Source organism: Macrobrachium nipponense, chromosome 24, assembly GCF_015104395.2.
Source record: "Macrobrachium nipponense isolate FS-2020 chromosome 24, ASM1510439v2, whole genome shotgun sequence".
Taxonomy (NCBI): Eukaryota; Metazoa; Arthropoda; class Malacostraca; order Decapoda; family Palaemonidae; genus Macrobrachium; species Macrobrachium nipponense.
The window spans coordinates 75,001,315-75,014,559 of record NC_061091.1 but is presented as its reverse complement, the minus strand read 5'-3'; the positions used below and the strand labels follow the sequence as shown (position 1 = coordinate 75,014,559).

General features: G+C 39.6%; 1 protein-coding gene across 1 annotated transcript in view; it reads left to right on the top strand.

The window, feature by feature from the left end:
* The first annotated feature begins 6,370 nt into the window (after positions 1-6,370).
* Positions 6,371-13,245, top strand: part of LOC135203555 (CCR4-NOT transcription complex subunit 1-like) — a 188,162-nt gene continuing 181,287 nt past the window's right edge. Inside the window, exons 1-2 of the mRNA XM_064233297.1 lie at positions 6,371-6,379; positions 7,208-7,402. Of these exons, the coding sequence (XP_064089367.1) occupies positions 6,371-6,379; positions 7,208-7,402 (204 nt within the window). The remainder of the gene's footprint in view (positions 6,380-7,207; positions 7,403-13,245) is intronic.

The following is a 13,245-nucleotide window of genomic DNA, read 5'->3' as shown; positions in this document are numbered from 1 at the left end:
AATGGTTAGGAAGAGCTCTTAATTTAGTTGTGGAGTCGCTGACAACGGCGACTTCTTCTAACTCTGAAGCTTAGTTAACCACACTTAAACCTTTGGCTAGGTTGGTCAGGTGGTGATATATATAATATATATATATATTTATTTTACTTCTTAGCCCTCATGGTATGGTCAATATGGTCTAGTCACATTTGTGGTCACGCCCCCGTTGACAGATCATCTGGACTCTTGAAGGGTGACACCAGCTTCATAGGTCTCTACCTCGCTGGCAACTCTAGTAAAGCAGAAGCAGACTTGGGTGACAGTAATCACGAAGTCGGCTATGCTAACAGGTAAGGAACCAAGATGTAAATCATCTGCATGCATTTGTGTCCCAAAATCCTTCTATTCTGTCCCTTCCCACCTCCAACGGTGGGGTTCAACTATATATATATATCTGACAGGTAAGTTCATGAGCAAAATGATATTGTTATGATACAATAAAGTTTGTTCATACTTAACTGGCAGATATATATATATTCAAGTACCCACCCACCTCCCCTCAGGGGACAGTGGAAATAAAAATTATGAATAGAAAATGGGAATGGTTCCTGATACCCGCCTCCCAGCGGCGGGAATGGGTACTCAACCACCTGGCCGATGCCCACTGCGTGTGTCGGAAGTTTTTTTAAATTCTGTCGGACTTCAGAAAAATACAGCTATATATACCTGCCAGGTAAGTATTGCATAAAACTTTATTGTATCATAACAATATCATATTTATGAATGTCTCTTAAAAGAGGCCCCACAAGGTGTTGTAGACAGTAATTTTTAACCTCTCGTGGAAGGTAGGGACAATTTTTTAGAATTTTTTGCTTACACCTTGTGCATTTGCATATCTTAATCTTTCCATTGAGTTTATTTTATTTTTTTCAAATTGGCTGACCTCAAAGTTTTACTGGCCTGGGGTGCTGCAATAGATTTATTCTCCGTCCAATAAGGGTTAAAAACAAAGTGAATGTAATCCTTTATCACATACTGTATTTTAGAAATTACATTGAACACTAGGAATTAATGTCATTGGATTGTTTCAGTGTATCATATCCATTGTCATGCTCAAGATTGTTATAGTACAGGTTACTGTGTACCTGTAACACAGGTTTTCATTTATTAATCTATGGCTTGATGGCAAAATATATCCATCAGACTCAAAGCCCAGCTTATCAGTTTAGTAAAAGTTAACGGATAGCGGACTTAAAATTGGGAATGAAAATAGGGAGTGGACTGTATTATACAATGTTTACCTTCGTGTTCCTAACAAGGATTAGAATAAAAAGATTTGTCATAAAAAAATCAAATTTGTAAAGCTCTGTAATTTTTCTCTCGTGGGCTGGAGCTCAGTAGTAGTACATTTAAGTCATGAATTGAGAAATTAGTGAATGACCTATGAGAAGGGAAGGTATAGTAGATATTTTTCATAAAACTCAATAGTCCTCTGTTGACCTTAGCAGTAAACATCAAAATTCTTAAAATTTACTAAGTACGTATAATTTTTTACTTTAAACAGGAAATGCCCTAGTTTAGGATGTTATTAGAAGGAATCATTTCAATATTAGACCACAGACTTTTGAATAAAAATCACACTGAAGCTTTTGAATAAGGCTTGCACAGATTTGAAACTATTACAGGGAATAAATGAAAAACCCTGCCAATGTGAGCAACCTAATGCCCATATGTATTAAAGCTGTGCCAAGAAAACAAATTGGTAGGAAGAGGAGGGGCATGACATTCAGTAAATGGCAGAACATTAGGTAGAAGTCTGGGAATAAATGTGGTGAGAAGACAATTTGGCTAATTGTTTGCCATTTGAACCCCATTTGTTGACACTACTGTGCTCAGTCCTGCAGCTGGGAGGGTTTTTCTAAATGCTGTTGTTTCAACTTCTGGGCTCAAGGAGACACCAAGTGAAGACTTAATAAAGTGTTGTTTGTGACAAATGTTTTTGTGTGTACTTGTCTGTATATGCTTTATTTATTGTCACATCGAAACTGTTCAGTGAAGGAAGTTTGTGAGGAATTGAATGCTGCATTTAATTTCCTGGAGATAATTTGGAAATTTTCATATGGATTTGCCTCAATCATTCCTGTGAGTTGATGAATGTTACATGAACTTTTTTTTTTTTTTTTTTTTTTTTTTTTTTTATCTCGCAGTGCAAAGGCTAAGTTAAGAGAATTCAACAATATTTGATGACCGTACTTATACGTAATCCTATCTATATTGTCATCTTTGAGTGCCTGTGATTTATATTATCCAACCGATTGTCTGTCCCAAGTTTTGAGAGTAGTACTCATAGTTCATGTAATGAGCTAGTTGTTTGGGCTATTGCATTTCTCTTTAATACCCATGGGAAAGTTTTGAATAGGTAGGCAATATATACTTTGGCAAGATTAGGCTACTCGTTTAATATAGTACATTGTATTAAAAAACTTCACTTTAAAAAACTTCACTGGCTAGTTTATATGAAATTGTCATATCTGTTAGTGTTTTTGTACTTATATTTTTGTATTATCATTAAGGTAGGCTGTTTACTTCAAGGTTAGGATAGGATTTGTAATAGACAAATGTTTTACCTGTCTTTAGCACTCCTTAATGCTGTAGTTGATAATGTAAGAGAGGTTTAGCTGTAGTTTAGTGGTTAAATGAACAAGATTAAAAATGAAAAGATGAAAGTTTACTGGATACAAATCATGATGCCAAGCATGTTTGAATATGATCATTGTTCTAGAAGCTGAAAAAAAAATTGGTTGCCGATCAACAGTATTCATTGGTATGGATGGAGTAGTAGATGCTTGGATGATGTATCCTAAGTCTCATACAAGGAGAGAAACATCAAGTAACTCCTGAATTAGGAGTTTATGTAAAATACCTACCCTGTATGTGATTGGAAGCATAAGCAGTATATTTAATTATTAAACTAACAGCCTTTATTCACAATTAATTGGAATTTATGCATTGGCTTTATGTAGTATAACCAAAGTACTGTGAGTGAAGAAAGTTGAGGTCTTTAGTTTTATTGTGCTTGATGTTTAGATTTTATACCTCTTTTATATTCTTCTGACATAGGGCTTGGTATCTGGATCACAGATGACTACTGTATGTAGAACTTTATATGTATTGTACTCTTATTGTCATGATTAAATTTCTGGGATTGAGTATATCTCAGTCCCACCAGACTTTTAGCAGTCAGGATTCGGGAGATTACTACTCATGGCTCCACATTACCTAATGAGGCTGCCTCTATAATTCCTTCTCACTTTGGGGGTAGTGGTAGTGGGTATTGTCAACATTATCACCCAGGTCACCTTCTCTAGCAGAACATACTCTTCATTTATTTCTTGTTGGTTTTAGGCCTTTCCAACACATCATAATCTTTGTTTGTTTGAATTGATTTGATGTATTTTATTTTTTTGTGTTGTGTAATTGCCTCACTTGTTTTTTTTATGTATTTTTCTCACAAAGTTGTCAGCTTTGGTGATTTTGTTTCATCTTGGATTTGGGCTTAATTTTTTATATATAAAGAAATAGGCCATTATTACTTGCTGTCTTGGTTGAGGTTATTCATGATTTGATCTCATCAGACTTAGCCTACTCAGTAACCCATAAATAATTGTGTAAGCCTTTTGGTGGTGTATACTTAATTTGAAGACCTTTCACTTTATTTTGACTTGCAGTGTGTAATTTCTGATGTAAAATTACTGATGTAGTTTTTGATATTTGGTAACAGGAGTGTATGTACAGGTGATTGGTTCTGGTATTGCAGTTGTGAACATGCCTTGCCATACAAGTGAGGGTGTTTGTGTGTGTATTTGTAGTCTGTCCATAGTGTAGTTATCAACATGCTTTGAAATAAGTGAGGGTCTTTTGTAAACTTGTAGTTTGTTTATTTGCCTTGGTCTGTTATCTACATCTGTGTCTGTTGTACTGAGGCCTTATATGTGCTCCCTGCTGGTGATGGACAAGATGTGCTTAGACAGAGTTGCTGCTGGCAGTGATATCTGTGCCCAGAAGAGGACTAGCAAGAAGCACTTCTCAAAACACCCTGCATGTAACCCCTGGGATTTCTCTTTTGTCACTTAACGAATCTCCACTAGCAATGCCTACCAAGCTATGAGCTGCTTCACAAGGTTTGGCCTTCAGAAAGATGCCTCCTCCCCAGTTCACAGCCACTAGTTGGACCATGGCTCCTAGTTTCAGCTAAGTGCCTCCTGCCCTTGCCCTAACTAGTAGACTGTGTATGCTGCCTGCAGTTGTGCCACCATTCCCTCTGTTGGATTGGGGAATTTCTTCCTCCTGTCTCCCTACCTGTTGTTTGACAAGAAGAAAATGCCCCTTGTGCAAACAAACTCATGGACAGTTATTTGTTGGTTATCTTTTAGGAATTACAACCAGATATGAATGGAACAAGGTGGTTTGTGTGATACTGATTTTGATTCATAGAGAAAACAGATAGATGACAAGCAAAAAACAGTGCATTCCCCTTTCTTGGATGTGTGCCTTTTCAACACTTTTTGTTACAGACCATCTTTGCCTTTAGAATAGTCTTAATAATTTTGATGGGTTATACTGTTTTCCCTCTGAATGTATAGTACCAATTGTGAAATACTTTATCTAGCATTTGCTTGAGTTTTGTATATAAAACACATTTTGGGTAATTTGTGTTCAAAGATTGGTGAGCATTTCACGCCTGTACCCATTCCAATTAGTGATTGGCTAGTAGATACATAGTATGTTAAAAGATTGATAAGTACTGTACTATTACAAGCCTATATCCATTGTATGGGTAGCTTGGTCAACTGATTGTATGGCATTTGGTTGCAAGTCTGCATGATACTGTTAGTAAGGTCTGTCGTTTATTATGTACAGTCTCTCTCCTTCCTAAGTGAGTGTTAGGTACTTGGTTTTAATGAGAGGTTGCGTTCATGTAATGATAGGAAACGGAAAATTGCAGATGTTGAAGTGAAGGATCAGTTTGGTAAAGGGTGGTCTTGACATCTGTCCCTGTGGATTTGCCAATTTCTTACTTTTGGAGGCTCTTATTGTTGTTTTGCCCTTGTGCTGGTCTATTGTTTGAGTGCGGCTTACCCCTGTTGTTTGAATTACCAGGTACAAATTTAGGCCACTAAAAGTGCAGTATGGTTTAAAAGAAAGCCAGTCCTTGGATTACATGACAGAGATAGGGAAATTATTTTACTTATATTGTTTTTCAATTTCGAAAATGAGGTGGTTTAAGTTAAGGTTTTTGATATTTCTCTTTAGATTACTTTGATAAAGTATATGGTAGATTTAAGGGTCTCCCATTTCCTTAATGTTGATATTGCGCATAAAGTTTCATTACTTGTTGTCATAACCATGTTTTTTTCTCAGTCTCTTCTCCGTTGTCTCCATATATACTTTCCTTAGAGGTCTTGGCTTGATTATTTTTCATAGAGGTCTTGGCTTGGTTAGTTTTCCTAGGTGTGTGTCCTGCCATAATTGTTTATAGTGTCCCTATCATTGCTAATCATAGCCTATTGCCATTGTTTATAATTCCTAAATGCTGTTTACATATACCATGATCATCCTATACCAGCCATTTGTAAGAATAAGCACTGCATAATGTGTAGGTTATTTAATGCCATTCTTTGTGAAATTTGTCAATTTGCATGTGAATTTGTCTGGTGTTATTCCCCTCTTACCAATATCTGCCTCGCTCAAAGGGAAGGTTACAACCTTAAATTTAACTAGTTGTAACATCTGAACTTTATAGCTCATTGTTTGGTACCTTAATCCCTTTATCAAAAAGTATCCACACCAAGTACTATGTTGGAATAATGGTACATCATCTGCTGTTATGTTGTTGGGTTGTTTGAGTGTGGTGTTTAGAAGTTGTCCATATAAAATGATTACCCTTCTTTGAGTCAGTCTTATTCTTGACTTCACCCAGTCTTTAGTGTGTGTATATTTTATACTTATACATAATATGTGGCTCTATCCAACTCTAGGTCTAGGTCATTTTCTCTCCTCAGTGGTTGCTGTAATGATTCTTAAAATTCTGCTAAGCTTCAGATAGGTTTGACAGTAGTTGTTCAATCTACACATGTAATTGGAATGGTGGTTTAGCTGCTGCCCTTAACAGGATTGGTTTGATAATACTACCCTTAACAGAATTAATTTGATGACAGTAACGCCTTTGACAGGATTGTTTTGGTAGCACTTGATGCCTTTGACAGGATTGGTTGTATAACCAACTTTGAAGCTGTTGGGTAATTGATGCTGCAGTATCTTAATGGAAATTTACCTGAAAAAGTTAAATTGTAAGAAAAATATAGGGTAGAAATTAAGGTTGAGAAGTAACATGTCGCACGTATGGCAAAAGATGGTTGGAAAGGTTTAATTAACTTTATTCTGTTGTTGGTCACTTGATATTTAGGTAGGTACGGTATCTACTAGCATGTAATATATCATCATTGATGTGACATCAAAACTCCAACAATTGGCTGATCAAACTGCATTTCATTTTGAAATATGTCAGGAGTAGTTTTTGTTCATCCTTACTATTATGCATTGTTGGCCCATGCACACTGATGATACAGTACAGCACCTCCACATGCAACAAGTGGATACCTACCCCATTGGGGTGACTTGGTTCATCTGTGCCAAATCATACTGCCAGTACTTCAGAACATAGCAATGTTTGTCTTTGCAGGGTGTTCTAACTTTATTTATCTATCTATTTATAATAATGGTGAGCTCATTATGGTAAAAATAGTCAAAGTGGTTCATTGAAGATTGCAAAACTTTTCTGTTTGTTGTCATTTGATGTCTGTAATCTCCAGTCTCCACAGTTGTGAATAAGATCTTATGGGGTCATCAGTATGTTTGCTAATCCATGTGTACATTAGCTGGTTTATTTATTTACTTTTTTTTTCTGTAATGCTGTTGTTGACCTCGCTATATAATGGTTTTAATGCTTATCTAGACCTGGTTGTTATCAGACAGACTTTGCAAGAAACTCTCTCTCAATAGGATGTCATGTTTTTCCCATATTTTCATTTCATGACCAGGCAGGTTGACTGTGATGTGCTGTCTGATTCAACACTTACAAGTTATTTGGACCTTTTTTTTTATGATTATCATTGTGTGTCAGTGTTATTAGTATTATAATTATCCTTGTGTTACTGTTTTTCATTAGTTTGCTTTTACGTATTTGTGTAACTTCGATGCTCATAGGTTTTCTTCTCCTTCCTTTGTGCAGGTGGTGCGTCAGTTTGGTGGAGAGGCAGAGCGACACTTGTACAGAGTGCTTATTGGAAACCTGGAGTGGTCTGGGCCGCAAAGTGGAGAAACTCATCGCCCTTCCCCCAATAATAACAATAATAATAATAAGGTTTGTACTTGCTCAGTCATTATGATGAAAATTGGGACTTGATATTTTAGACTGCGACTTCATTTTTCAATTGAAAATTGGTCAGGGATGCAACTTGCAAACAGGCCTCGACCATATATAGTTTTCATGTATATATAAAAGAATGACTTATTTAATGTACAGCCCCAGGACATTCCGTTCACGTCTGGGTCGAGGGAAAATTATGCCCTCTGTCCCTCCCTTACTGATGTAAGCGTATACTTTTGCAAGCAACATATTTTGTAAATTTTTTGGTCAATTTGGTAATCGTCTGTGATTTTGTTCGTGATCAGTCTTGTCGTGCATTAGTAATTTCAGGTGCATTGAACAAGTTTTAAATTTATCAGTACGGGTACTCCTTGTTTGACGACGTGCTCGTTTTACGTCAACTTGGAGTTACGACGGCAAAATGAAGAGAAGAAAAAAACCTAAAATTAAAAAAATATTGCCAATGCTGGCCAAGAGAAAGACTATTCAGTGCAGATAGTCTATTGTAGCCTAGGTTTGGAAAACCTTGAAATCAGTGGGTAAAATGAAAAAATAAGGCTTTAATACACTTAGTAAAGAAAAGCTATGTAGTTGAACCTCATAAAACAGGCATTCAGTGGTACGGGAACTCCTCTGGTTCAGCTTGATTCAGCCGCCATTAGTTCACTGCGCGGCCAACAGGGTGGCAACACATATTGTTTACAACTTTAAGACAGCAAAAATTATGCCATGTATCCTTTGTTTTCATGAAAATTATTCTTATTAATGAAAATTAAATCTCTGTTTTATGCATGACACTTACCTGCTAGGTATATATATAGCTGTATTTTCTGAAGTCCGACAGAATTTAAAAAAACTTCCGACACACGCAGTGGTCGGCCAGGTGGTTAGTACCCATTCCCGCCGCTGGGAGGCGGGTATCAGGAACCATTCCCATTTTCTATTCATAAATTTTCTGTCGCCGGTACTGAAAACACCTGTTTTCAGTACCTCCGGCTTAGGATTTTGGAAACTTCATTTGCCGCTAAGTATCCTAATTGTCTTTAATTTATTTACTTGGATTTGTGGCTAGGCATACGCTATCTTAAATTGATTTGAATTTGATTCATTTTTGCATAAGATATCTGAATCTAGGTTAGGCTAGTTTCAGAGGTGTTGTCTGCAAAGATAGGGTGTGGCCACCGAAAGCTTCGGTAGTTCCGCACTTGGGGGGCGCAATTAATCAGTAAACATGTCTATTTCCGTAAGGAAAAAGTATGATTCGTATGTACGCAATTAATCAGTAAACGTGTCTAATTCCGTAAGGAAAAAGTTTGTTTAGTATGTACGCTATTAATCAATTACGAAAGTCAGGGTAGTGATACTGCTAACCTTCCGGTAGACTTTATTTTGCCTAACGCTGTAGTATGGCCTACGGGTTATGACTATGTCTGCGAGAGGTGATCGCTCTCCTTCATTGTTGTGAAGAGTTCTACTTCTGTTTTTGTTACGCCTAACCCTGTAATGTTGCCTTCGGGCCCTAAAACAGTGTCTGTAGAGGTTATTGCCCTTTCTCTTATACTATTTCGATTCGTAACTTAGAATCGAAAGTGTTTGCTTTAGAGAGCAATAGTGAAGTGGCTAAGTGCAGTGACAGTGCCCCTTGTGTAGTGGAGGGTGCGTCAGATCGGCCTTATAACGCCTCTAGGTCTAAACCTCTGTCGAACTCCCAGAACCAAGGGAGAGGGCATGTCGAAAGCCGAAGGAGGGTTACAGGGAACCCCACCGATCTGGCGTGCCTTCGGCAGTTTCTGATGAAAATACCCAGACTGCCAAAGTGCGTGCACATGCACGAATCCTGAAGGATTGCTTCTCGTCCTCCGAGGCGTCCTCGTTCAACACAAGGGTTGGGTTGGAGCTCTCGGAAGGACTCGCGCCCTCTAAGAAGCTTTAGAAGAGGACAGCTTCACGGCCCTTCTCCCTCGTTATGTGTTTCAGTGAGAAGTAAGAAGGCGAAAGTTGCCTGATCACGTGTACTTCTTTCCACCAAGAAATAGGAAAAAGAAGGCAGTTTCTCTCGCTTGTTTTGACGCCTGTCAGGAGCGTGACGCTTTTTCTGCACGCTTATTTGGACGATCGGCTTGAACAGGACGCTCGGATGACGCACTCACCAGTGGACGCCGAGCGTCCTCGCCAGTGGCCGCCGAGGGCGCACCAGGACGCCGAGCGTCCTCGCCAGTGGACGCCGAGCGTCCTCGTCAGTGGACGCCGAGCGCGCACCAGGACGCCGAGCGTCCTCGCCAGTGGACGCCGAGCGCGCACCAGAACGTTTCTGTTGAACTCTTCAAGCTCTTGTTTAAGATTTGAGCCTCAAGAAAGTGAACAGAACTTCGTCTTCGAAACCAGCAAGACCTCGGGTTTTCGTGAATTCAAGAGGTCTCTGTCAATATTATATTGCTTTTCGCAAAGGTGGATGGAGTTAAGGAAAGCTCAAGGGAAGATCTCGTTTTCTCTACCTCAGTCAAGACTTTGAGATAAGACAGTTACGGGTTATGCAAAGGCTCGACGTCCTGAACGTCAGGATTTTCGGCAACGTTCAGTAGGATTCTTGCAAAGGCACTCATCAAAAGGACGCTCTTCAGGAAAGCGCAAGACAAGACTTCCTTTGCCATACTGCCAATAAATTTAAAGCTTTTTAGACCATCTGAAAGGGTTTTTCAGATGATAGATTTTGTTAGTTTCTAGTCGAGACTTCCATGCCGATTGAGCATCGTCGTTCTACCTACCGTAAGCCCAGTCTTTTAACAGGATTCTTGTCCCTTCCTTGTTTGAGACGGGAATCGAAAAAATAAAAGGCTCGACTTCCTGGATTACGTTTTGTCAATTCAGTGACTTTCCCCCATTGACAATTATAACTATCGTTTTGTCAAGTAAGTGGGTCTCCCCTCATTGACAAAATATCTCTCTGTACCGTTAATGGGTTAGTTCTCATTGACAAACATCTCATTAACTTGATATTGCGTAAGCGAATAAGGACAAGGTTCGGAAGAGCTCTCCTTCCTCATTCGCAGACTCGTACAAGAAATAGACTTGTAGACTACGTCAATGAACGCTTATGTCCAGTATCTTAAGAAGCTTGAGATGTCTGCTTCGATTCTCTAAGTTTTGTTCATGAAACTTGCCTGTCAGATATGTTTTATGTAGCTGTATTTCCGAATTCAGCTATATATATGTCTGCCAGGTAAGTATGAACAAACTTTATTGTGATATAATAAAATTTTTTGCCTTGCGTTATTTTACTACTGGTTGGTTCAAGTCATACACGCTTGCTGTAGTTACCTCTTCGGATGGCAACCGAGAGGTCTATTGTCTACTATTTTAAGGACATTTAATCGTCACTCCCTGCAGCCTTCCAGGAGTTTCCGATTTATCTTTTACCGTTGTATGGTAGTGTTCTGACGACACAAACGCATCTATATATTTAGCGTTTTCTGTTTCGCTTAAATATACCAGCTTGAGAGTCTCTTTTTGTTCAAAAAATAACGGACCTATTCTTCGTAGAATAGGGTAGCTGGCAACCCAGACATAAAGTTAAGAGACGACGTTCGTAAGCTGCTGGCTGCTGCTGTGTCTGACTGTCCAAGTTCCAACCGAGCCACCAGTAACAGATCGTGCGCTGTCATGCGCTGTAGGTTACGTCTCTCTCTCCTGCGGATTGACTGACTAACCGTATCTCTGTGCTGGCGGTTACGTCTCTCCTGCGGGATTGACTGACTAACTATCTCTGTCCTACAATCACGGACTTTAGCCTAAGATTGAGGGGATTTCTTACGTGAATGATAAACGTTGCATTAGTTTTTGCCTTACTATGTTCAACAGAGTTATCTCTTAATCCTTTCGGTGCTCGTTACCGCACGGTATAGAACTACGAGTCTACCGCAACATTGCACTTTTATATGCTCTCCTGCTTAGGCAAAGCGCAGCCTTATAGGGAAGTAAGCATACTCGGGGAGGGAATGGATGAGCTTGCTGGGACCATTTCCTTCCTGAAGAAGTTTGTTTCCCCGAATAGACTGCAATTCAGACCACAGTTTTTTCCTACCGGGAAACTGAAATATTATTCAAGATCTAGGAATTATTCTGAACATCTCTCAGTGCGTCATGATAGAAAGAAGGTGCGGACATCTGGATAGTGTTTCAGATGTCCTGGATCTTAATCTGAAAGAAGTAAATGCAATTCGGTAGTCCCTCCAGTCCTCGAAACGAGTTTTTGGAACCAGTGGTCCACATCAACTCTGATATTCCACAGCTCTCTCATATCTTAAGAAGATTTCTCTCTCGGTCCCTGCTCGAGTTTTACGAGAAAGAGCCTATTATAACAACAGGCGTAGAATGTAACGATCATCTAGAGGTTCGTTACAGGATTGCAAAGTCCGTACGAATCGTCTCGATCGACGGCAGCAACGATAGATTACTAACATGCTAGGTATTTTAATTAAGTGGTGTTCTTTTTATGGTTGTCTGAGAGGGTTATTTCCTCTTCAGTATGTGAAGTGTAATGTGTTACGTTAGCTTTGTGTGTGGTTCAGGTGGTCTAACTTATCCTAGCATGAATGCCCCTGGTAAGAGAGGGCTAGGGTTCCTGTCAACAAATTGGTCCCGTCCAGTTGTCAGACCCTTGTTATTAGCTTTCTCAACAAACAGGTCACATCCTAGTTGAGAGCTACTAAGGTTTAGCAGGCTAAGAGGCAGGACTACGAAGTCAGCTACCTTAGCAGGTAAGGAACTTAATAAATAATTTTAAAAAATTAGTTAATTTGAATTATGACGATGTTGCTGTCTGTGACCCACCTCCAAATGTGTCAATCAGCTATATATATACCTGCCAGGTAAGTGTCATGCATAAAATGATATTGTTATGATACAATAAAGTTTTATGCATACTTACCTGGCAGGTATATATAATTAAATTCCCACCCTCCTCCCCTCAGGAGACAGGGTTCAGAGAAAATCTGAGGAAAACGGGAATAGTTCCAAGTACCAGCGCCACGGGAACGTGGGGGAGATCACCTGAACTACCAGTGGTCTAGCGGTTGCCGAGAGTTTTGAAAATTCTGCCAGTGCGAACAGACAACAGAGAATGTTGTTTGACAGATTTGCATCTGTCAAACAACAAAGACCTTCACGATCATTGAGGTCTGTGGAATCTCGATTCTAGCTCACCATCTACTTTTTGCCTCGCCTGTTTTCTCGGAGTCAGACACTCGTGCGAGATCAGGCGACTATAGTAGCCCTGAGTTTCTTATTGACGAAGTCGATTGCGGACGACGTTGGGTTGCGTTGATACACCCCCCCCCCCCAAGGTTTGCTTAGATTGAATCGCCCAGGCAGTCCAGACACTCATCCTTCAGTAAGAATAGTGCCTTTTGGTCTTCAGGGTACAGCCTTGCTGTCCTTGATTCGTCTGACTGGTCAACTGGTCGTTCACCTGACTTTAGTACAGACTGTGCATTTCCGGATCGAAGCTTTCAATATGGAACTTAGACGTAGTCTGAAGTTCGTGATGTCAAAGCATTCGAACCTCTCCTGCCTGTTAACTTCTTGTATGTGATCAGGAAGGCCTTCTTCTAACCACCCTAGATACGACAAAGAGGGTTAGTGAGATTTTAAGCCATCGTCACAAGTTTTGGCTTTAGAGAACACAAGGAGGTGTGCTCTCTAAGCCTTTCGTTATGGCCTAAGAATGGAAACCCTTTTTGTCCTTGGGCCAGGATCTTGGAAGCAAGGATGGCACAAGTTAGTGGGCAGGAGCCAGAGAGAGTCCTGTGCCCTGTCAGGTCTCTCAAGTTTTATCTACT